This window comes from Delphinus delphis, chromosome 14 (genome assembly GCF_949987515.2).
Source record: "Delphinus delphis chromosome 14, mDelDel1.2, whole genome shotgun sequence".
Taxonomy (NCBI): Eukaryota; Metazoa; Chordata; class Mammalia; order Artiodactyla; family Delphinidae; genus Delphinus; species Delphinus delphis.
The window spans coordinates 41,469,416-41,493,423 of record NC_082696.1 but is presented as its reverse complement, the minus strand read 5'-3'; the positions used below and the strand labels follow the sequence as shown (position 1 = coordinate 41,493,423).

At 39.1% G+C, this 24,008-nt stretch overlaps 1 protein-coding gene across 1 annotated transcript in view; it reads right to left on the bottom strand.

Moving 5' to 3' along the window:
* Positions 1–23,793, bottom strand: part of MCM9 (minichromosome maintenance 9 homologous recombination repair factor) — an 84,150-nt gene extending 60,357 nt beyond the window's left edge. Inside the window, exons 1-7 of the mRNA XM_060030035.1 lie at positions 23,500–23,793; positions 20,844–21,154; positions 11,986–12,302; positions 11,436–11,517; positions 7,536–7,736; positions 3,575–3,700; positions 2,013–2,132 (exon numbers count right to left, since the gene is read on the bottom strand). Coding sequence (XP_059886018.1) covers positions 2,013–2,132; positions 3,575–3,700; positions 7,536–7,736; positions 11,436–11,517; positions 11,986–12,302; positions 20,844–21,147 — 1,150 coding nt within the window. The 5' untranslated portion in view covers positions 21,148–21,154; positions 23,500–23,793. The remainder of the gene's footprint in view (positions 1–2,012; positions 2,133–3,574; positions 3,701–7,535; positions 7,737–11,435; positions 11,518–11,985; positions 12,303–20,843; positions 21,155–23,499) is intronic.
* Positions 23,794–24,008: the final 215 nt, after the last annotated feature.

Genomic DNA, 24,008 nt, shown 5'->3' with positions numbered 1-24,008 from the left:
AACAGCCAATTTTCACAAAAGTTTGAGACTTAAAAACTATTATCTCTTATTTAAAATTTTTATGGTTCTATAAGATAATTTTAAAAATTAAAATATTTAGTATTCAGACATTAGGAACTAAGAAACTGTAATGCACAGGTGGTTTTTTATTTTTCCTGTTTAGCTAGATGCTGCCTGAATTATAGCTAGAAAGCTTAGAACTGTTTTTTCCCTTTCTGATCACAGTAAATAGCTGTGTCCTGAGAAGATAAACATGAACAAATTAGTTATTGCCACAAAAGAGATAGGCGCGTAGGCTAGAGGGAATGAGGATATCATTTGAGCTGAGAAAACAAGCAGAAGTCTGAGAAACGTGCATGCATTCGTTCATTTATAACCTTATACAACCGTAGGCTTCCATGTGGTCTTACCCTCAGGTTTGGGGGTTCTAGTTTTACCAAGAAAGCCTGTGGCAGCAGTTTTCAAAACTTTTTATGTAATCCATGGTAAAAAAAAAAAATTTAAGTATGACCTGATAACACAAATATATATTTATATTAACAATTTTCATGAAAATGTGCCCTTAATAGTGCACCTTTACTGTGTGCACTAGTATATTCTAGTATCTTTTTTTTTGAAAGTGCTGGTTTTGACCCACTGAAATAACTTTATGACCCTCTAATGGGTTGTGATACAGTTTAAAGAAAGGCTAGTCTCGCCCTTTGGGTAGACAAGAAGTAGCAATAACTTTTCTACAGTTCTAAAATTTATATTCCCTCTACCTGTCATTTCTTTCATATTCGGATTATGAATTTGGCAATAAGAAAAAGAAGGAAAAGGGCTAATACAGTGAATTCATCAGCCATTCACTTTAAAACTGTCCAAATACTCTAAAGTTACTAATAGTCCACAAATTGGACTCATTTCTTGACACTCCATATAATTAACTTAGGAAACATTCCACATTGTAACTCGGGAAACACCTTTATTTGTTTGCTGTTAATATCATTTAATACAGAACTCTAGAACACTGGGTCATAACAATTTTAAAATGCACATGAAGTGTTCTTCATATATGCTTGCCTCTAGTATCCTAAAGCTTGTCTACGCCTCTCAATCCATAAATCCCTTCTTATCAGTGCTTAATGTACTGTTTAGTTATATTTCAAAACCTAAGAGTCCATTAAAATGGGGCTCTTGTTACATAGGACCATTAATGGAGCATTTGCTGTTTTATGATAAGTTTTCGACTATAAGCTTCTCATAAGAAATCTGAGCACAAGCCACGGACAGTAGGCAACCCTAACAAGTAACAAATAACATTTTTAAAATGTGTGAAACCAAAGGCCTATTGTAGGAGAATAGGAGAAATATTTCCCCAATCAAAACAGTGTAAAAATTCAAAAAGGCATCAAAACATGTTTTTTAAAATAATTTTTTCCTGAAGTCACTTTATAATCAAATCTTGACATATCAGCAAAGGCTTTAAATATACTTGTTGAAGAATCATTACAATGTATGAATGAAGCTACACGTTGCAATGATGAAAGTACGCTTTCCACATACTAAGACAAATTTTCTACCTAAGAATTTTCAGTAGGAATTACTGTTGCCCGTGAGATCCATGAGCATGAAAATGTCTTAAGCTTTACGCCAGCTATGTACTTTTATGAAGTGAGATTTTTCCCCCTATTAATTTCAGCACTGTTTGCTGGGTCTTCACAGAGTAACAGATGCTGCATAAACATGTTTGAAAGTAATCAGAGAATGAGAAAATTGAATAGGATCATTCAAAACTAAGATGCAAAAAGATATATGGAATAAGCTTTTGGAAAATAACTTTAAGTGAAGGTGGAGGTTTTAAAATATTTTCTTGGAGCTACAAAAGTAATGCTACATATTTACTTAGGTTTTCGGCAGTAACTCAAAAATCTTGAAATGTATCCTGTTATAGGTACTTTTTCACAAGAAAGCAACCATTGTGTTAGCTTCTGCAGTAACACTAAATTAATTGAAATTGTCACATAAAATACCTGCACTAGTAGATCCAACTCCTGTGGTGAGCACAGACCTTGGTGTAATTTTTGCTGCATATTTGAGGAATTGAGATTTCCCTGTGCCAGGATCCCCAACCAATAAAAGATGAGATTCACCTAGAAAAATATAAATAATGTAGTTTTAAATTTCTATGAAAAGACTCGTAAGTGTAATTAATCAAAAAGAAAATGGTCCACTTGGGATGCCCACACAATTTATATTTTATATGGTGCTTTTGCTTAAGGTCATTCAAGGAGGGATTTAACCAGAATATCTTAGAAAAGTTGACTTTCAAAGTAAATAACAATCTTTTAATTGATTTCTGAATACCATTTAAAATCTAAATTTTTTAACAGATTTTTGTGCTATTTCCAGATGTTTAAGACTGTTTAACATTTAAAAAATTTTTGGCTTATAAAGTTTCTGATTTTATTTAATCTATTTTAAGTATCAAAATACTGTGATTAAATCTTTCCATCCCACCATATAAGTATTTTATTCTATTTTTATTTAAGTATTTTTAAGTGTCTGGGACTTCATAAGTGCTTTATAAATACCAAATCACTTATGATTCTAACAGTTAAGTGAAAACCTTTTCGTTCTATGAAAATTTTAGTAGTTTAATGAAATATCGAGTACTCTTATTTTTCAAACATAACATAGATGAACATATGAGCATCCTGCAGCATATGTTATCTCACTGATCAAGCAAATTTATTCAGTAATATTCAAGTATTTTCTGAATACATTAATAGGGAAATACTATATAAGCTCAACATTTAGCAGAAGGCCTTGCAAACAGTAGGTAATCAAAACATACAATACACATAAACCTTATTATACTTACTATTCTATACTGTACAGTATGGTTTTTAAGTCCCTACTAACAGTCTGATTTACAATAATGTCCTTTTAGTCTTTCGGTTAAGCCTTTGGTTATGACCCTCATATTGCTTATATGAGGGCCATAATAAACCTAGTTTATGCCAGAGTCAGGTCAGTTAAGTGTGTTAACCACAAAAGAGCTTTCTGCCATTTGGATGTAATTACACACTTAGAGTAATTTTTGCTGGAATGCATGACCTATGGCAGCACCTCTTGGCAGATGGCACGTTTGCTACCCACCAGCAGAAGGGGAACCAGCAGGCAGATGACTGAGAGCAGCAGTCTGAGACAAACACACTGACAGTCACAGATGGAGAGACACTGACTTAGAGACATTAAAAAGCACTATTTCTTATCTTTTCCTCTTGGAGAGAGACTGGGGATCCAATGAAAAACACAGACAGTAAAAGAAATGTAAAGATTTTATTTTGTGGCACCCTGATAGGCTGGAACAAAAATATATACTCATTGAAAGTCTTTGGAAAGACTGTTATTCTACACAGTAGTTCCTGATGCTGGACTGAGTATTACATAGTGAACAACTGTCAGTTTTAAAAGATTACATTTGGAAAATAAAGCTCAACAAGCAATTTTTATTCAGGAAAGAAAAATTCTAGCTTCTCTTCTTACTCTGTGTGTTAATATTTCTCAAAAATTTTAAATGGGTACTAACCTCTGACCCGTGTTCCTGTAGCATCGGTCCTTTGAATCCCACCAGCCAGCACCAGGGCCACAGCAAGCTTTACTAGGTACATTCCAAAAACTTGAGGGCACAAGCTAGCCAATATTTCATTCCTTCCTGGGAAAGGCAGAAAGATGAGTTACCAATAATTTTCAAGAAATCCTAGCTGAAATTTCCCTTTCTATCCTATCTTCTTAGAAACACTCTATGCTCTAAAATGATCAAGGGTACCATTTCCAAATGACTAAAAGGAGTGAATAACTTTGTTTTGGTCCTAAAAGTCCTCTTCTTATAATGCCATGAGATGAAAATTCTTTTTATTCCTGGGTGCTCCCTGTTTGTTTCTATAAATTTAGCGTACTTTACAAGGGACAGAAAGAAATCTCTTTTCTCCCTCATTGGACCAACATTATCCCTTAAAAATAATACCAGCTGCACTTCTTGTGCAATAATTTCAGTAAAATTACTCCACTGCCTAAATAAAAGGAAGGTGTTCCATCTCAGAAACAATGAGACAGATTGTAGACGCCTGTAATCTTTAAATACAAAAGGTAACTTGGAGCTCATGGAGCTTCTCCAGAGGTGTAAGAGAGGTAAAATCAACCCATCCTGCAAGTCAATTCAGCATTTGCTCTGAGCAGTTTGGTAAATTGTCTTATCTAGACTAAGCATCAACGTATCAGGATATTTAGAAGATCATTATAAACGACAACTCTAGCAATCCAAGCTGGAGGTCTCAGGATTCTTCTGATAAAATGCTTTACATAAGCGATTACCACGGTTTTAGGTTCTGTTTTCAGAAATATCAAACACCAAATCTGAGATCTGCCTATGCCATCAATGAATAAAGTAGGTATTTCATTCTGTCATTGGCCAATCAACCAATGAGGCCCACAGAATTTACGAGACTCTAACAAGCCCCTACGGAGTCTGTCTTACACGGAATTCACTACTGTGATGGTACTCTGTATGTCTGCATTCAAGTTACCAGAAATTAATGTCCACATGCTGGTAACTAATCTGCACGTTTGAGGGCTTTTATATTTAACTCTGAGCTTGTACTCATGTTTCAATGATAGCTCTTTTGAGGAGGAAAATAATCATAGAAGTACTACTTTAGCTGATGATTCCAGTTCCAGAAGCTTTTCCGTCAAGATAAAGGAAAGGGCCTTCCTCCATAATTTGTGTCCCTATGCACAAAGGCTACTTTTCCTACCGAATCAAAATTGACTCAGCGGCAATTAAGCTATGGTGATGTGACCTGGGATGGCAGAAATGAAAAAGAAAGAAAACATTTTAGTAAAAAGGGAACCAAAAAGAAGCATTAGTAAATCCTGGAAGGAAGTTCATTAACTGCTGGAGGGAATCCCTCCTTTCCTGAGGTAGAAAGTCTAGAGAAAAAAGATGAAAGGTCTGAGATCTACATAGTTAAGACCCGACAGCAGGTATGTAAATTCTGACCAGAATCTGGAGATTACACATACAAAGAAAGAAAGAATAGCCTCAGCAAGCAGGGAACAAGTAGGCAAACTGGCCTGGAAGACACTCAAGCCGGAGCTGTTAGAGCCAGCTTTTTCAGTAAAGGTGGATTCAGTGACTAATGTGCTGACAGGAAGCACATCCCACAGGCTCTGGTGGCAGAGCCCAGTGCTACTGTTCACTAGCTGTCTGACCTTGGGCAGGTCTCTTACTCTCTCCACCTCCATTTCCTTATCTGTGAAATGGAGATAATGATGGTATCTCGCAGGGTTGTTAAGGAGCTAATAGGTGCACAGCACACAGAATAGTATCTGGCACATAGTAGGAGCTACTTACTTGTTAACTATTATATTACCTGTACTACTTGTGCTTGTTTCTCATCTCAAGGTTTCCTCACACTGTGGTCAACACAAAAGATACACTCTGAAGTCAGGTCTGAGGTACCAGAGAAAAGCAAAGGGGAAGGTCCATTCCCTAAATTTGTCATCTAAAGTTGAAAAACTTGATTCCTTGGGTCATGGCAATAGAAGCTCCCATGACTATATCATGGAAGAGAATGCATTAGGGTGAATGCTACCCCATTCCTTCCCTCCCTCCCTCTCAAATTTCTGGTTCTAGACCATGTTAATAGTGTGCCCATGTAATCCACTCTTGTGGCATGGCCTTCAGTTACCCCAAGGAAGAGAACTTCTAGGATTTAAGATAAATGAGTCACCCTGGAGTGGGTTGAGATGGCCCAGAAGACCCCAACCCCTATATTTGGGTTTCTATCCAGCCTCTATGCATCAGGGCCAGGGGATCCCTGAGATCAGTGTAGATCAGAAGAAAATCTTTAGCTCCTCGTCAATACTCACAGCACCAGAGCTTAATGAAGCAGGCCAACCTCCCAGAGCTGAGCAGTGAAGTCATCTCTGGCTTTAGACCAGCAAAATGAAGACACGCTTTTGGATGCAGCTCCCCACCTCCACCCTCCTCCCCACACCCCCCAACACACACACATACACTTTGAAATGGTAAAATATAGTGGGCTGATACTTGGTACTTAGGAAATGAAGAAAGCAGAATCTGTTCATGCTAAAAAGAAAATAGTTGCCTCGTTTTCTCCCTGTCTTCTCACAGAATATTAATTTCTTCTTTTCATCCAGTAAATGAGATGTATAGCTATGGCCTTCTAATTAAAACAAAATAGACTAATCACCAGCACAGAGAACTTCTGACGGCCTAGTTGGAACACTGTATGATGCCCTTCCTTCACTGTTACTAGGTGGAGTGTAGCTGTGGCACTGGAATTAATAAGGAATGATTACGTTCCAAGGAAGAGTTACAGATTTTTTGTGAGGATTTGAGCCTAAGAAACAATTTTAAGTAAAAAAACTTATTTAAAAATACATGATTCTTAAAAGGTTTGCTTAATAAAGCCACAACATAGAGACCTTTGCTTCTTTCTGTGTGGATCAAATAAAAGAATAATCCGTAACTACCATACTTGTGTTACACACATAAGCAAAATAAAATAAAATAAAATCATCCCACAAAATAAAAGCAAACTGCCTATATTTAGGCAAGTGAAAGCCTTTTCTTAAGTTAATTAATTAATTAATTTTTATTTCATTGAGCCACGCAGCATGTGGGATCTTAGTTCCCCGACCAGGGGTCGAACCCACGTCCCCTGCATTGGAAGCATGGAGTCTTAACCGCTGGACCACCAGGAAAGTCCCTGAAAGTCTTTTTTTGTGAAATAGTATCTGTCCAGTTCAGCATGTGATTTAAGAATAAAGTAATCACTGTGTATTAGATTTGAGGTGAGGTTTATCAGAAATAGTCTTTTACTGGCTTCCGTTTATTTTTCTCAGAAGATACCTCCAAGGAAGAATGAAAATAGACATTTGAAGATTTAATTGGTGTTTTATACATTTGGGATTTTAAAATAAAAAATACTCTACAAACCCAATGGCTATAATGTTTTAATCTGTGTAATGACATCTTAGTGTCAGTCAAAATTTTTTGCTGTGATGACAAAGATTATTTTTTGCATCTCTTTCCTACTTCATATTTTTAAATCTTCAGCTAAAACTGTGTGAAGCTGTCTTAACTGTATCAGATACATCAGAAAAGACATGGTTTTAATAGGATGAAGTTTCATAATAGGATGAGTTTTGCCTATTTAAGGCAGAACTATGTATGTATTTAATTGGTAAAGAAGGTAGAAAGCTCTGAAACTATTTTGGCAATATAAGAGATGTTAAAATAATAGTTGAAATGGAAAATCTCTTGGAATTTCCAGTAAGATCTCTAAATAGAAAAGATTATACCAGAAAAGGGCTGCAAAGGGAGACTACAGCTAGAGGTACTGACTAATGCTACTCCCTTTGAACACACTCACTGATACATAGCATGTAAATCACAAACATTATATTTAACGAATGAATAAAATGCCGTTAATAATTATCAGCTCTATACCCTTAACACAAACCTGCAAAAGGATCGCTCTTATAGTATTCCCAAAAATCTTCAAATTCTTTTCGGACCTCCTCATCCATGTTGATCCCTGCAGACTGCTCATTATTTACTTGGACGTAATTGGCTTTCAGGACTATCTCCACTTCACAGCGCACATCTTGCCGAAAGGGCTTCCACCGTTGCATTACAACCCCATAAATAGTGAGGTCATCACCTGGGACAAAGCACCGAGTGAGTCCAGCAGTAGCATCCTGCCTGCTTGGGCACAAACTCGACAAAGGACCAGAACCAAGAAATAAACCACTACCCCACCATGGTTTAGAGTAGTACACATTCTTCCAGAAACCATTTGGGGCAAAAGAACACCACAGAGTCCCGATTTTTTTTTTTTAAACAGGCACTTGTATTTGCACGGCTAGAAGCTAAAGCCAGCATTTTAATTTTTCTTAATCTGCCACATGATAATCACACCAAATTCTAAACTTTCCCTGGGAAAATAGTTTACTGGATGATTTATTCATCATGATTATATTGGGTGAAATGTTCATCCTCTCAGAATCTCTAACCATATAGTTCTCACTTAAGGAGAATTGGAGGTAGGAATTGCAGCCAAAAGGTTAAAGTGCAGTCTGCCCTCAGTATCTGCAGGGGATTGGTTCCAGAACCCACCTCAGATGCCAAAATCCACGGATGCTCAAGTCCACAGTCAGCCCTCTGAATCTGAGGTTCCGCATCTGCAGATTCAAGCAACCATGGATCGTGTAGTACTGTAGTATTTACTATTGAAAAAAATCCGTGTATAAGCGGACCCACAAAGTTCAAACCCATGTTGTTCAAGGGTCAATTGCATAATCAATTTGGTGTCAGGAAAGGAGATAATCTCGAGATAATGGATACTATACTAGTTTTAGTTTCTTGTATATTTCATTTTTACTTAACTGCATTTGTTAACATTCACTCGCTGCCTTTTTTTTTTAATTAACAAAAGAATGAGTGCACTAAGAAATGAATGAATACTTGTTCTACTTCAAAGCTCCTTTCCATAAGCTATGAAAGCAGAAGATACAACTCTGCTTGTTCTTTCTTGGCTGGTTCCTTCCCATCTAAGGAAACTCTCCCATTCCTAATTGATGGGTAGAATATTAAACTTTTACAGATTTTCCTAAGAGGCCTTGGGTAACTTACAGGCACAATGACAACTGTTTTTATTATTACATACAATTCAATTAACGAGTATAGGTGAGTGCTTGGCATTCGATATTTTGGTACTGGAGAAAAGTGGGCAAAAAAGGAAAGATAATCCTAGTCCCCCAGATTTCAATCTTGTTGAACATAAGATGTTGGACATACCTTAAATCCAATCCTAGTATTTACACTCTGAACTAACAGGCAAGTCTTCATTTCCAAGCCTATGTCAAATATATGATATCTGCTGATACAAAATGCCTTTCACTCTCTAAATGTCAATGTATAATGTGTAATCTGCATGGCTTTTGATTTCCTGAAGAAAAGTGTTCTGTGAATGCTAAATGCATGGAACTGGTGGTAGCAATTCACCAAATAGAAGGCATATTTCTAGCCAAAGGCAACTTCACAGTAAATGGTGATGAACACATTAAATCTTCACACATTTTCAAGATACTTCCTCAACCACTGCTGGATGGTTTTCAAATCCAATCGGGAATAGTGATCACTTACTATATTGTCTGCCCCCAATTTTTTAGATGAAAATGGCCAGGGCAACTTTATATGAGCACTTCAAAGAATTCTCTACTACGGTCATTTTAATGGGTTATATATAGGTTGTTTCTACATTAAGTCAAATGAGAAATTTAACTTTCAGGTATTGCACCCACTAGTAATAACCTGACTTTACTAAGCAGCAGTAATGTGGAAAATGTGAAGTGCTCAAGAATGGACAAGAGCACTGACTCATCAGATGTGGATTCAAATCCCAGCTCCACCACTCACTGGCTGTGTGGCAAGCTACCTAATAAACTGAGCTTATTTCTTGACCTACAAAATGGGAATAATTATACTTACATCACAGAACTATAGTGAGAATTGGGTCAGATAATATATATAAAGTACTTCATGCAATATCTAGAATACATGCTCAATAAATATTAGCTATTATTATAGTAAACCTACTTTACATTTGTAAAGCAACTAATACCATTAAACACCCTTTAATATATACATGTGTTCATTTATTCAGATATTTGAGAGAAAGATTCATATGATCATCAGAACAATTGTGAGGTATACATGATAGTCCAAGGCAATAGATACTAATTTGAAACTTGCATGTTTTTCCATAGTAAATGTTACTGGAAAAAATGTTATTTTCAGAAAGCTAAAATTCTTACTTTTACAATCCAATCTCTTTGTCCCCTCTATCTTCTGCAGCATATTTACCACTGCAGCCACCCTGGTCAGACCCGTCTTTGATCTCTTGCAGCACTTAACAGTTATCAGTACACAACCTCCAACTTTATTACTCTGCAACGTCAGACTGGGGTTCCTAACTAGACTGTAAATTCCTGAAGGGCAAGGATTATGCCATTTATGTCTTCTGATTCTCACAGAGGTTTGTAGCAATGGATAAATGAAAGACAGCTGATGACAGACTGCTTCCATCCATTCTCTATTAGTGACATGTGAAAGAAAAATAGCTTAAGATTTTTTTTTTTTTTTTCTTTTTTGCGGTACACGGGCCTCTCACTGTTGTGGCCTCTTCTGTTGCGGAGCACAGGCTCCAGACACGCAGGCTCAGCAGCCATGGCTCACGGGCCCAGCCGCTCCACGGCATGTGGGATCTTCCCGGACCAGGGCACGAACCCGTGTCCCCTGCATCGGCAGGTGGACTCTCAACCACTGCGCCACCAGGGAAGCCCAGATTTTTTTTTTTTTAAGTGCAGAAAGAATTTAGTTTAGATGAACTGCATGAAAACATCTTAATCTCTTTCAAAGGACATTTTCATGTTCTGGCTAAGCTCATACAAGCACTGCTTTGCTGATCCAGACATTACAGATTCTGGTTAAAATCTAGAGTCTTATATGAACAAGGTACTTTGACACAGCCTTGTCCATTTAGCAGGCAAACCATGATCGAAGCTGTTATTTACTTAGAATACTGTTTAGACAAGTATGAACTGTTAATATATTTGACATAAATTTCAAACTATGGGTTGGTGATTCTTGGTGGAAGGGGAGAATATTTTGACAAGGAATTATTCTTGACTCTAGATACTGAACTCTGTTTCCATAGAGCCTTTGCCTCATCATTTTAATGAAATGGCAGCTCAGTAAAAATGAGGCATTTGGAGAAGCTTAGGGTTAAGAAAAGGAAATGATGGAATTTAGAGACATAAAGCATTTTCGACTTGTCCAGTAGGGGAGCACTGGGATATGAAATAAGAGGTCAGACATACCTGTTACTGCCCAGGGGACACATTGGTGCTAGTTTTTTTTTTTTTTAATAGAGATTAAGGGGTTCTTAGTGAGGGTGGGAAATACTTAAAGCAGGAAATGTTGAAGTTAGTTGAAAGGCAATCGTTGACAACAATCATTTGCATTTTCTGACCCACCTTCAATTTAAATTAAATGTTAAACAGCCAGTGGAAATTGCTAGGCAAACAGTAAAAGCAACAGTTTTTAAGCTGTTTGGAATAAGAGGAGGAAACACAAAGGATAAGCTCTCATGGGCAAATCAGGTGCTTCATCTGTAAAACAAGCAGCTAGACTAGATCGCTGAACTCCAGCCCAGTTTCTTTCCTGCTATTACCTACCTCCTCATGCCAGTCTCTGTTCTCAAGTTCCCCACACTCACTTGCCAGTGATCTTGGGAAAATAAAAAGTGGCTTTTCCTAGTCAATACTTTAGGACCTACTATATAAGCTAACATTCTCACCAGATTTGCAACTGTCTACTAAGTCATCTTCCAGGATAACCTTCATTGTTCGTGGGATACTTCCAACAGATAGCCTTTGAACCTAGCAGGGAAAAGAAAGCAGACACTGAGTATGCTCAGATACATACTAAGTATTCAGAAGCCTAGCAGTTCTTGCAATTACTGTTTCTATTTCTCTGGTATTATCACACAATTTAATTACGATGGGGATTTATGGAATTTTCTTGAAACTTGTGCCTACTATCAGTTTAAGAATTCACTAAAACTACAATAAAATAAAAACATCCATATGGAAAATATCTCAAAATATAATCTACCTTGTGGATGGGCAAAATAAACACATGCTCCAACTACTAAACACAGTAACATTTACTTAACTAGAAAAGAGAGGCAGTTCTTTCCTGCATCTAGTCATAAGACAAATCACTCGGTGCCTCTGATTATTTCTTAGTAACAGATTACAAATGTGTTCCCTAGTCCTGGCAATTTGCCCACAGATGAAAAACACTTCTTCTAATTTGTTATTTTTCTCATTTATTTGACCACTTACCTGTTCCTGAATTTTGATTTCCTGATAATCTCTACACCTAGTTGGAGATGAAGACAAGTCTGAGAGGCAAGTGAATTTTGCAGAATCACAGCTCTCCAAGCTGGGACATGAGGATGGCCGACAGAAGGTGTAATACTGCTCAAAGTCGGCCCTGACCACAAATACATGCTTGCATTTGTTGCACATGTAATCCCGCTCAAACTCCAGGATCTTCACCAGACTCGTTCGAATCACTGTCCCAGTGACAGATAAAAAGTGTCCCACATCCTTGGTTCTAGGGATGTGCTCCCTCACCAGCTCAGGACAAACAGGCAATCCTGATGGAGAAACAAAACAAAAACACATGAACTTCTACTTGGGATGTGACTCCATGCAATACATTTTTCTCATATTTCCTGAGGGAGAAAGTATAATTTCAGGAAAAAGAAATCTCTGTGTTTTACTTAAGAAAAAAGGTCAACTCAAGAAAATATAAAAGAATTATTTCAAATAACAATTATCAAAGGACTCTCTTTAAAAGTATGTATCTAGATGATATATTGATAATAACCTGGATTAAAAAAAGAATTGATTCTCTTAAGAGGGCTATCTCAGTAGGATGTAAACGCAGTATATAATTTTAACCTCATTCAATGAAGAATATACTGCCACATGCCACACATAAAATCAAAGCTGAATGATAAAGAGATGGTAGTGGAATGAACAAAGGCTAGTGCTTTTTCTAGTTAGGTTCAGGATTTATTAATACATAAATCGGATAGTGTTTTCAAGTCTTGAATTACCTAGAGGTTTACCTACAGCACCACTTCATCCTTTAAAAACCTTGTGTTTTTCACCATTAATAAACAGGCAACTTAAAAGGTGCAAAATGCCAAAGAAAATTCTTATGTGGAAATGCCCTCTTTCTCGTATTTGGCTACAAGGCACCACTGGAGTAGAGAGATGCTGTCTGTGATGGTCAAAGGCTGCCTCCTAACAGGTTTATCAAGGGAGCATTTGTTACACTGGTTCATGTCCCGTGGTCTCTGGTCTTGTCCTTGAACTTAGCTCTGAAACCTGGTAAGTATGAACACTGAAGACAGATCTATTGGATTTGCCAAGCTCATAAGAAATAACCATAATAGGCATGATTACACTTTAAGTTTCTATGGTCAGAACATTTTCTCCCTGTTTATAGATCTATTCTGAAAGCCAAATCATTATCATCACTGTCATCATCACTGTCATCAGAAGGCAGTTTGGGATGCAAGGAATTTAAGGAAAAAAAAAAAGCAGCAGACTGGTTAGATGAACTGAATGCTTAAGGCGCCAGCCTACATTAATCTGGTGATACAGCTTAGACGTCTACAGACAGACCTGAATTTTCTCTGCTGCTGGCTGAGACTCTCTCTCCATATATCCTATACTGTATAAACAGGGTGGGCACTGCAACATTTGCCACTATGACTCTTTTTTCTATGCTTCCAAGGCTGACTTGCCTGCTTTCTAATGGAAATACTCTTTATTTATCTGAACTTGGATTGTATCACACTTTGCCAGTAAGGGAGCCATACTTTTGCTTACGATGATTTTGTGTATCTCTGCTCTGTTCTGTGTCAACTTTACAGTTTAACTATCAGAAAACAAACTTATTTTCCTATTTCCAAATTCCTAGGGAACGCTTCATTAAAACACCCTGGGGCTCACCAGTGCTACATCATACATGCAGGAATAGACAGAGAGGTTGGGGCAGGAATAAAGCAGGTTTTAGCCATTAAAATACCCACTGTATTCATTTCTCAGTGCTCATCTCAGGCGTCTGTTAATTCAGCTGCATGTAGCTAAATGTTGAGAACACACCAGTATTTCTAGTTACAACCAAGTAAAAGCCAAACTAACAACCAAAAGCTTTTCATTAAGAACAGGTCTAGGGCTTCCCTGGTGGCGCAGTGGTTGAGAGTCCGCCTGCCGATGCAGGGGACATAGGTTCGTGCCCCGGTCCAGGAGGATCACGCATGCCGCGGAGCGGCTGGGCCCGTGAGCCATGGCTGCTGAGCCTGCGCGTCCGGAGCCTGTGCTCCGCAACGGGAGAGGCCACAGCAGTGAGAGGCCCGCGTACCGCAAAGAAGAAAAAAAAAAAAAAAAGAAAAGAAACCCTGTTCGCAGTAGCAGACAGTCTCTATACCCCCTCCCCTGCGCCTCTGGCAACCACTAAGTTACTTTATGTCTCTAAGGATTTATCTATTCTGGACATTTCATGTAAATGGAATCATAAAATATGCACCCTTTTGTGTCTGGCTTCTTTCACTTAGCATACATTTCCAAGATTCACCCATATTGTAACATGTATCAGTTCTTCGTTCCTTTTTATGGCTAAATATTCCACTGTATGGATATACCACATTTTGTTTATACATTCATCGGCTGATGGACATTTGGGTTGTTTACATTTTTCTCCTATTATGAATAATGTTACTACAAACATTTATGTGCAAGTTTTTGTTTGAATACCTGTTTTCAATTATCTTGGGCATACACCTAGGAGTAGGATTGCTGGGTTGAATATACTTTTTATAATAATTTTACTTTTTAAGTTTTCAAAGAATCACTAAGTGTTCTCTATTGTAAGTATGTAAAAGGATACTCAAGTGGGAAACAGGATTATTAACCCAATTTGCTTCTTAAAGTATAAACAAAATCTATCAAAATTACTTCTGAGAAAGATGAGCAAAGTGAGGAGGAGAATAGGAAAAAAAAGTGATGGGTTAGAGAACTTAACAACAATTATATTTTTGAAAACACTTAGATGTTTGAAACATCCATTCTCTCTTTCTTGGCTCCTAAAGAAATAACACTTTTCATCCCATTTCTACTACTCTCATTCCTAGCTCTGCTTCAGATGCAAATTGATTGTTCGGTTTAAATTCTACTGTCAATATATTAAAACTTAAGAAAAACTAAGATCACAAGAAGTGGGTTAGGGAGAGTGCTATGTTCCTCCGATGCCATGCACAGAGCAGAATGCCCAGTGAAACCACAGACTGCCCAGTGTAATTCAGCAGACTCTGGATGTTCAATATGATGAAGTCATACATATAACGAATGAGGTCTTAACATAATCATTTAGTTAGATGCTTGCTATTTTTGTCCTAAAAACAAACTTCAGTTTAAAAATGAAGCTATGTATAATTTTATTGTAGTTTTTTCCTAAAAAGCTACTATTAAATTGATTCTGTGTCTTACTCTGAAGAGCATCTTCAAGTGGAAGAGTGAAACACCATATTCCCTGGTGCTTCTATAGTAATCCAGGCAAGAAATAACAAAGGCCTAACTTTTAATCTCCTCCACTTAAACCCTTCCATGCTGCTCCCAGATCTAAGAATAAGGAACCAAATGTGGGATTGGACCACAGGACGTTTTGTGACGGGCTTCTTCTCACACCAAGCCCTCTGGGCACTCAAATGCTCTCATACAGTGTCCCCTTTGCCTGACACTCTCCTCCCTACTCTGTCCCTCAAAAATACCCACACTAAGAAGCAACATAAGCGTTCAGAATACATACTGTGGAGCCTGAATGAGTGAGTTGAGTCACAGCTCTATCACGCACTAGCTGTGTGACCTTGGCCAAATTATAACCTCTCAGATTTCCCACCTGTAATACGGCAATAACAACAAAACCTACCTCATAGGATCACAAGAAGATTAAAAGAATTCATATAAAGTTTCTTGGAAAAGTAACTTGCACATAGCAAGCACCATTTAAACAGTTCTTATATGTAATCTTATCATTTTCCCCCTTAAAAGGATGGCTTAAACATAATTTTCTTAATGAAATCTTTCTTTAACCCATTTCAGGTTAAATTCCCTCTTTTATGTGCCTTAACACAATGTTCTTCTCCTTCATACCACTTACCACAATTTAAATAAAAAGGATACATAATTATTATGTTTCCACTCTAGAATATAAACTCCATGGGGGCAGGGCAGAGGTAAATTTTATTCACTACTATATTATCATCGCTTTATAAATAGTAAGCATTAAAAAAGAAAAAACTCGAAAGAAAGATAGATGAAAGGAAGGCAAGGAAGAAGGGAGGAATAGATATTAAAGATACTACATGAGCTTTGAAACCAATTAGAGATAAGGTATAAGGAAGAGGGTGAAATTTAGAGCGACTCCTAGTTCTCTGGTTTCCATTAACCAAGTCAGGGAATTCTGTAAGGCACATGGTAGTCAATCAGTAAACATCTATTGAAAGAATAAATAAGGAAATACGATTTTCAGATGGAGGGGGGCACAGAGAGGGGAGAGAAATCATGACTACCCTTTTTGATACACTGAGTTTGCAAGAAGATATCTCTAGTTTGAAACATCTGACGGACAAGAGGATCTCTGAATACAGAGCTTAAGAGACAGATTCTGGCAATCAAGCAATCAATCAATCAAGTTGGCGCTTGTTGCTCTATAAGTGGCAGCTGAAGCCTAGGTTCAGCATGGAGGCCACCCCATCAGGAAGAGAACGCAGGATTCAGGAGCAGATGGCCACATCTGCACCCTGAGGACCTCACACCTACAGGACCAGTAAAGGAAGAGGCTCCCAGAGCAGGGAGAAAAGCCACAGCTAGAGAGGGAGGAAAGGGCAAGACAGTGCTGTCAGTGGAGCCAAGGCTGGAGTTTCATAAGGGGGGAGGAAGCAACAGTATCAAATCCAGCAGGGAAATAAAGGAAGAGAAATCCCGACACTCGTCCCTCAGTCTGGCCATGAGGCAGCCACTGGGAAGGTGGGGGTGGGTGCGTTCAGTGTGGTGGAGGTGAAAGGGTGAATGGGAGAAGGTTATGCTAAAGAAGGCATGAACTCTGTCAAAACACTGTTATGAAAGGAGAGTAGATGGAGGGTAGAGGGGACACAGAGTTGAAAGAGGGGCCTCTCTCCTGAAAGGGAGACAGAAAGGATTCCTGGTCATCCTGGCCACCGCCCACCACACCCCCATAGGCTCCATGCTTCCCCCGGGGGTGCTGGTATGAGTGGTGACTGACTTCTAGCACCTGGCTTACCCATCTCCCTAAGATGGTAACTTACCAGGATGCATGTCTCATCTAAATCCAGATTCTTGAGTAGAGGCCATGGCTGGGCTTTAGGAAAGCCCTGAACCTCTTGAAATTCAGGCAGACATTTAAATATATATACACCTGCATTTTCTGGAGAGGATCTGTAACTTTCTCAACATAATAACCCTGAAGAACCTCTTATTTAAATCCTCAGTCCCATAGTTCTATCGACTTGCATATCAATACCTCTAAGAATAGAAAAAGGGGCTTACATTGTGGGAACAGTCGCTAAACCTCCCTCCCCTCCTTTCATTTAATAGTAATGCCCTAACGTCTCTTATTGCCTACTCAGCTCCTGTTTAGATCACATCCTACACGACCTGCCCCAAATGCTATGACAACATGATAGGGACGTTCATAATCACTTACTGCCTGAACCAGTCATTTAGGACCTTAGTCACGTATTGCTTTGCGCCTGCTCCCTAACTGTTTTGTATTTGGAGGGTAGCGTCACTTCTTGAGATCCTTTCCATGCTCCTCTGTGCCCAGCCCAGTGCTTTATTAAGTACTTTTAGATAAGGAGAAAATTAGAGAATAAGAGAAGGGGAAATGGGCTTTCCCTCTCTCTCTAGCCTTCCCTTTATCACATCTGGCCTCCGATCTCCTAGTCCAGACAAAGTGCATGAATTTTTCTGTGCATTTCGTGGTACCTCTGTAGCTTTCCTTAGGCATGCTACTTTGTCTGGAGAACTCTCCCCAGTTCACTCAGCCAGGAAGAGTACACTCATGTTTACCCTTTTGCAAGAAAACTTCCCTAAGTCCAGGCTAGCACCCTCACACAGACACAAATGGAACAGCTAAGCAAAATGGTCAAATGAATGCATCATTGCATAAAAGATGCTTCTTATATCTGGAGGAAACTTCTGCCAGGAAGAGTGCAAAAGAAGATACTCCTTAGGTCCAGAGACACCTTCCTTTCCTTGCACATGATAACTTAGGCCTGTGCATGCTGGGTCATGACAAGTCTATGCAATACTGATTTTATTTCAATCAGCATAAGGAGATGTGCTGGAGAGATATTACACACTCAGGAAGAAGGCAGGTGAGAGGCGGAGGGCGTCAGGCTCAGCCACAAGTGTCCCTCATATGCTCACCAACCTTCTCTGTGTCCCTCCTGAAGTGTGGCCAGCAAGAGTGAATTCCCTGCCGCCCACCTCCAACAAGGGGCCTGTGTCTAAACCCAATTACAGCACCTCTAAAGAAAAAACTATGTAAACATTTACAACCAATTTTTCTAAGATTAGCTTTTCATTATCTTCTATACTTTTATAATATGGGGCAATATGCCATCCTTAATGTTCTTATCTTACTGAATGGAATCATGTATATGGTACCTGTTAGGATAAACATTTTTTTTTTTTTTAGAATCAAGCAAATTAGTCTAAAACATGATATCATTACCATTAAGTGGTTTATTTTGTATAATAAAGTAACTATATTAAGAAAAGGGTAGCAGAGGTGAGTACATTTTTGGATCTTCAGAGTCTTTACTTTCATATCACAAGTTTTAAAGTAAATTTATAATATAAAGACAGAGATAAAAGTAACATAATGTTAAGCAAAACTGACCATGAAAATCAAAACCTTAGAACTAAAAAAGGGTAAGGGACAGTGTTTTGATAGAAATGTCAATTCATTTTAATCTTTCTGTCTTACTGTATGCTACTAAGTGTGTTCTTCAACTATCCCAGTGAAGCAGGGTACATCAGGCACTAAGCCACCATTAGTGCTAAACAACAAAAACCTTTGTCATTCTCTGACTCATTCACGGATCAAAATAAGTAAATAAATTTTTATTTAAAACAGAGACATGTCCACATCTGTGCTAGAGATATGTCCAGATCAATTACTTCAGGTCCATGGTTTCCAGCGTGCAGTCCCTAGAAATCGGCATCAGCCTCAGAGCTTTGAGAAGGGCAAATTCTTGGACCCCAGGCCAGACCTCTTCAGTGAGAAACTCTGGGGGTGGGGCCCAGCAATCGGCGCTTTAATAAGCCCTACAGGTGATTCTGATGCCCATTAATGTTTGAGAAACACTACTTTAAATAACACGTGAAGGCTATTTTTTTCTTCCTCATTTATTCAATACTTTGATGCTAACTGCGTATTTGAATACCTTTCATCAAAACCACTGGGAATAGCAAGTAAACTTTCGACCAATAAAAATCCCAGAAGACAAAGAGCAATGCAATGTTCCTAGGGAGACTGAACCACAGAGGCATCCTGGGTTTTACTAATTCACTTGTCTGGAGTCCAAGATGGAGGTGCAATATACCTAAAACCAGACTTTTCCCATCCCTGGTTCACTGCCTGGGACACCTGCATCCCTCCCTAATCTCACCATCTAGTCTTGACTCTTTGGGTGAAACCCCTAGGACAATTCACTCCCTGCCCAGTGAGCTAATATATCTCACACGTACCTTGAGTGATGCATGCATCACATAAGTAAAAGCTGCCAGTAAGCTCCTTTACAATTATGTTTAATATGTACATATGCATGTACCTGTGGGCATACATACACGATATGGAAATATTTGAATATATAGCTGTCTCCCCTACAGCCTTGAACTCCTTTAGATGAGGGACTATACCATATTCGTTTTGGTTTCCCAAGTGTCTAGCAAATGCCTACACGGGATATGCTTGTAGAATGAATGTTACTATGGTAGTGACATAATTTGCAACTCACTTTCTCAGAGAATAATGAAGAACTAGGCTAAGTTCACCTGAAACCAATAGAGTCACTCAGGCAGACAGAACTTTAGTATTTAAACTGAGCATGGAAAAGTTTCTAAATGTAAGGACAGCCTAAAACCATTTGCTAAATACCATTTCAATAACATTAACTAAAGCCTCTTTTAATAATCCTTCTGCAACATTATCAGAAGAGGACATTTCTTCTTGATCCTAGCAAGAGATTACCTAGTGTCTGATGCATGAATATTAATAATCTTCATAATTTTATTCCAGTAAGTGCAATCGCAGATACTATTTTTTCACTCAGATACTAATTTTTCACTTAAATCAAATGTCTGGAAGTTTTTTGAATCTTAATTTATCTCCAAGAAATTCTATAGTGACTCCTAACCTTTTTTGGAATCACAGTAATCATTTTTGCTGATTATAAATCCCCACCTTTCTAAAATGTACTATAAAGTAAATAGTTATTTTTAAACAAAATGGTACATGTGTTCTCCAACTTAATCAAAGAGTGCAGGAATTCAAAGACACAGCTTTGACACCACAAGTTGCTGATTGCTCCACTGTGATTTCTTTAAAGTTAAGAGGCTTTATCTGTCGTTCATTCAAAAAAAGTTATTGAGTGCCTAATAGGTGGCCAGCACAATGTTAAACTTGATATATAAAAATAATGCATTTCCTAAAATAGTTTTGAAGATCACTAGGTAGCATCTACCACTTTGCTAATTCTTTGAATTATCAATTCTTTCATTGTCAGGAGTCATAAAAGCTCAGAAAGCTGAACTAGTTTTGTACACACATACATATATGTATATATGCACACAAATATACTGCCTCCACACATTCTCCCTCCTCTCAGTTGGCATGACTAGTACCCCAGCCTCCCAAATGTCCAGAGAAAACAGTATAAAATCATGATTCTTTTCCAAAAGTGACCATCAACTACATAATGGATATATTTTAAAGTATAAATGTCAATTAATTCTTAGTGCTTAAATTCAATATATGTTGGGATTTCTCAAAATCTTTCTAAACAATAACATGGCAGTAAAATCCTTAAGTGATTCACCTGATATCCTGGCGTGAAGATTCTGCTTCATGGAGACACCTTCAAGCTGAGAAAGGGACTGGAGAATTGTCAAGGCTGATCTTTGAAGTGCACTATCAAAAATAGTTAGCACTTCATTAGGGAACACGTTGAAATATTCCCCGATTTCCATGTTGGTCTCAAAAAGGGTCATGGCATTCACCACAACTGGGTAATGAGCATCTTCATCTCTTTCCTTCAAGATGAGAAGAATATCGTTCTTATGGTATTCCGAAACATAAGACTCAAACACTTGACCAACCAGTGTAACTTGATCGCTATTCATCTTGGATCTAGGTAACAAAAGAAAGACAAAGGACTGTATTATACCTTTGATTTTCTAGACTTATACACTAGTTTACAAAAAGATTGGTTATAAATCATTCTGACTTTGGGCCACACTCTAATCTCAAAATACTATCTGAATTCAAATCTTAATTAGATCTGACAGAGTCACAGTCACTTATCAAACTTATTTTTTTCAGTGAGTGAAGTTAATTTTAAGTCAAAGAATTATGTTGGTGCTGATAACCGAAATCCAAAATGGTCTAATGCCTTGCCCATATCTTTTCCCCAAACTTCCTCCTCTTAACCCTATAATACGTCATGTAAAAGTCCTTTGCCTTTTCTTTAATCAGATTCCATATATGCGTTTGCTCTCAAGTATAAAATCTTAAATGCCAGTCTTTTGGTTTAAGTTACTCCTAGTAGAGTTCTTTGCAAGCATCCTGGTTCTACATTTTAGTCACATAAAAAACGTATCTTTCTCTCTGTCTCCCCACAACCTAGTTACATACACGCACGCACGCGCACATTCATTTGTATTCTGCTACTTAAACAGAACACACACTACTATTCAGATTGGTCGGCAATTCTGACTTAAATAGTTAACAAATTGGCTTTAGAAATTTACATTTGGAGGTGAACTTGTTCCTATTTTCTTTTTCTAACCTAGGAAAACTATTAGCTTCAGCAAAAACAGCTGTCAAGAGTCTAAAAAAACTAGATCATTAAACTGAGGAAAGGAAATTGGTCTCTAATAAATCACTATGATTGAAAGTAAATACAGTATATTAAATTCCTGGCTATATGTACATATTTTTAAATTTGTACCTACAGATTAAAAGGGCCTACCCCCATTCTATTTTCATGTATACACGTAGATATCTACCATGTACAAGGCACTATTCTGGGAAATGAAAAAAGCATAATAAAAGGTCCTCTGTGCCCTCAAAGAACCAAGGTACAGATCAAATGAAACGGTGCTCTAACAGTGGCAAAAATGCAATACAAATAGGAGCACAAAGAAGAGAAGGATTAAATTTAAATGCAGTGATAATCCCAGATGTGACAATGGACAGTTACAAATAAACTGTCCAAACTGATCATTTAAGAAATTCTTATTAGTCAAAGGATAAGTGTCCTCTGACTAATTTCGTTCAACCAACGTTTATTGTACTAGGCTTTAGAAACAGAAAGATTAAAGAAGATTTTGACATTCACATGACATTCACAGTTTAGCATCCTAAATATGTATTACACGTGCTATTAGCAATATTTGCCTTCTACTAGAAGGTGTGTGGGGAGGGGCATGGTATACCACAGTTAGGTCAAGAATCCTGACACCTAGAGGATGCCAATGTGAGATTAAGAGACGTGTAGGCCACTATATTGGTAAGTATTTAGTTTGGGTTAGGTAATATAAATTCACCTAAGCATAAAGCAGAAAAAGCACTTGGGAAGGAACAGCTAATCATACAATATATTCACGATGTGGCCGTTGCTAAAAAAAAAAAAAAAAAATCTGGAATCCCAAGAGTGGCTATAAAATAATCTCTAAGATTCTATAAATGCATATTAAATTTGGAGCCACAAATTTAGCAATTTAAAAGGCAGTTCCACATAAGGCAGGAAGGAGACAGCCGCAGAATTCATGGTTCAGATTAAGATCAGATTAAATTTCGCCTAGTCTTTCTGAAATAGCATCACTAAAAAAAATAGCACTCACTTTCAATACCTGGACACAACTGACTAATCAAATATTTCTTAGCAGTTTGCAAACGCTAGAAACATGCTCACCCAGATTGACTGGCGGCAGTGTTTTACAACTTTCAAGTTCCGTTTCCTTTTCCTTATGGAACATTTGAAGACAAAATCAATAAAGACAAGTTGTGCTACCTTATCCTCTTGAGTAAACTGCCAACAAGAAAAATCCGGGAGAATGCATCAGCGGCAATCTAGCTGGCTCCCAGGCGTCAGCCCGCCCCCCGCCGCACCGCCCCTCCGGGAGCCACGCCCCTCCGCGTCCCAAGACCCTCCCCGCTGGCACCGCCCCTTCCCCGCCCGCCCGCTTCAGGTCGGCGCCTCCTTCATGCCTGGCTCGCCGCGGGCGCTCGGCAAACGTGGAGGCGATTTGTGCCCAGAGAACTGCTTTCCACACTTCCGTCTCTGGACGTAGCCCGTACCCTACAAGAATTCGGCAGGTCTCTGACACTTCCCAGGCTCGGCTGCGGGCAGCTCCATCGCCGGCCTGGTCCCAGAGTTGAATAGTTTTGGAACTAACCAGGGTGTGGGCGAGACTTGGGACGCACTATGGGAAAAATAATAATGGTGCAACAAGGCAGCGGCTGTCACTTACTGGCGGATACGCGGTGTAAGAAGTCACCGAGGGCGCAGTGCTCCCGAGGCCGAGGGGCGCGGAGAGTTCAAGCCGATCGGCGGGGTCCAAAGAGGCGGGAGGAGGCCCGGGTGGGGGCGGGGCGGGGCGCGCGCGTGGGGCCGCGCGGGGCGCCGTCGGCCGCGGCGGCGCGCAGGCTCCAGCGCGCCCACCTTGCGCCCGGACGAGATAGGCGCCACGCGGGCGGCTCTGCCGGCCCCGCGCTCCCGAGGGGCGCCGGGACGTGCACTGCCTCAACTTGGCGGCTCAGGTGGCTCTTCCGGGTGGAGAAGCGGGCGGGCGCGCGCCCCACCAGCCGCCGCGGGACGAGAGGGGCGGGGCAGGGCTGGCTGGGAGGGGCGAGTAGGGTCCCGGGCGGGACTGGGCGGAGCCGCCGCTCGGTAGTGGGGAGGAGTGCCGGGCTGTGCTTTGGCTATGAGGGAGTGTACGGCCCGGGCTTTCCGGCTCAGAACTCCGCCAAAGCCAAGGCC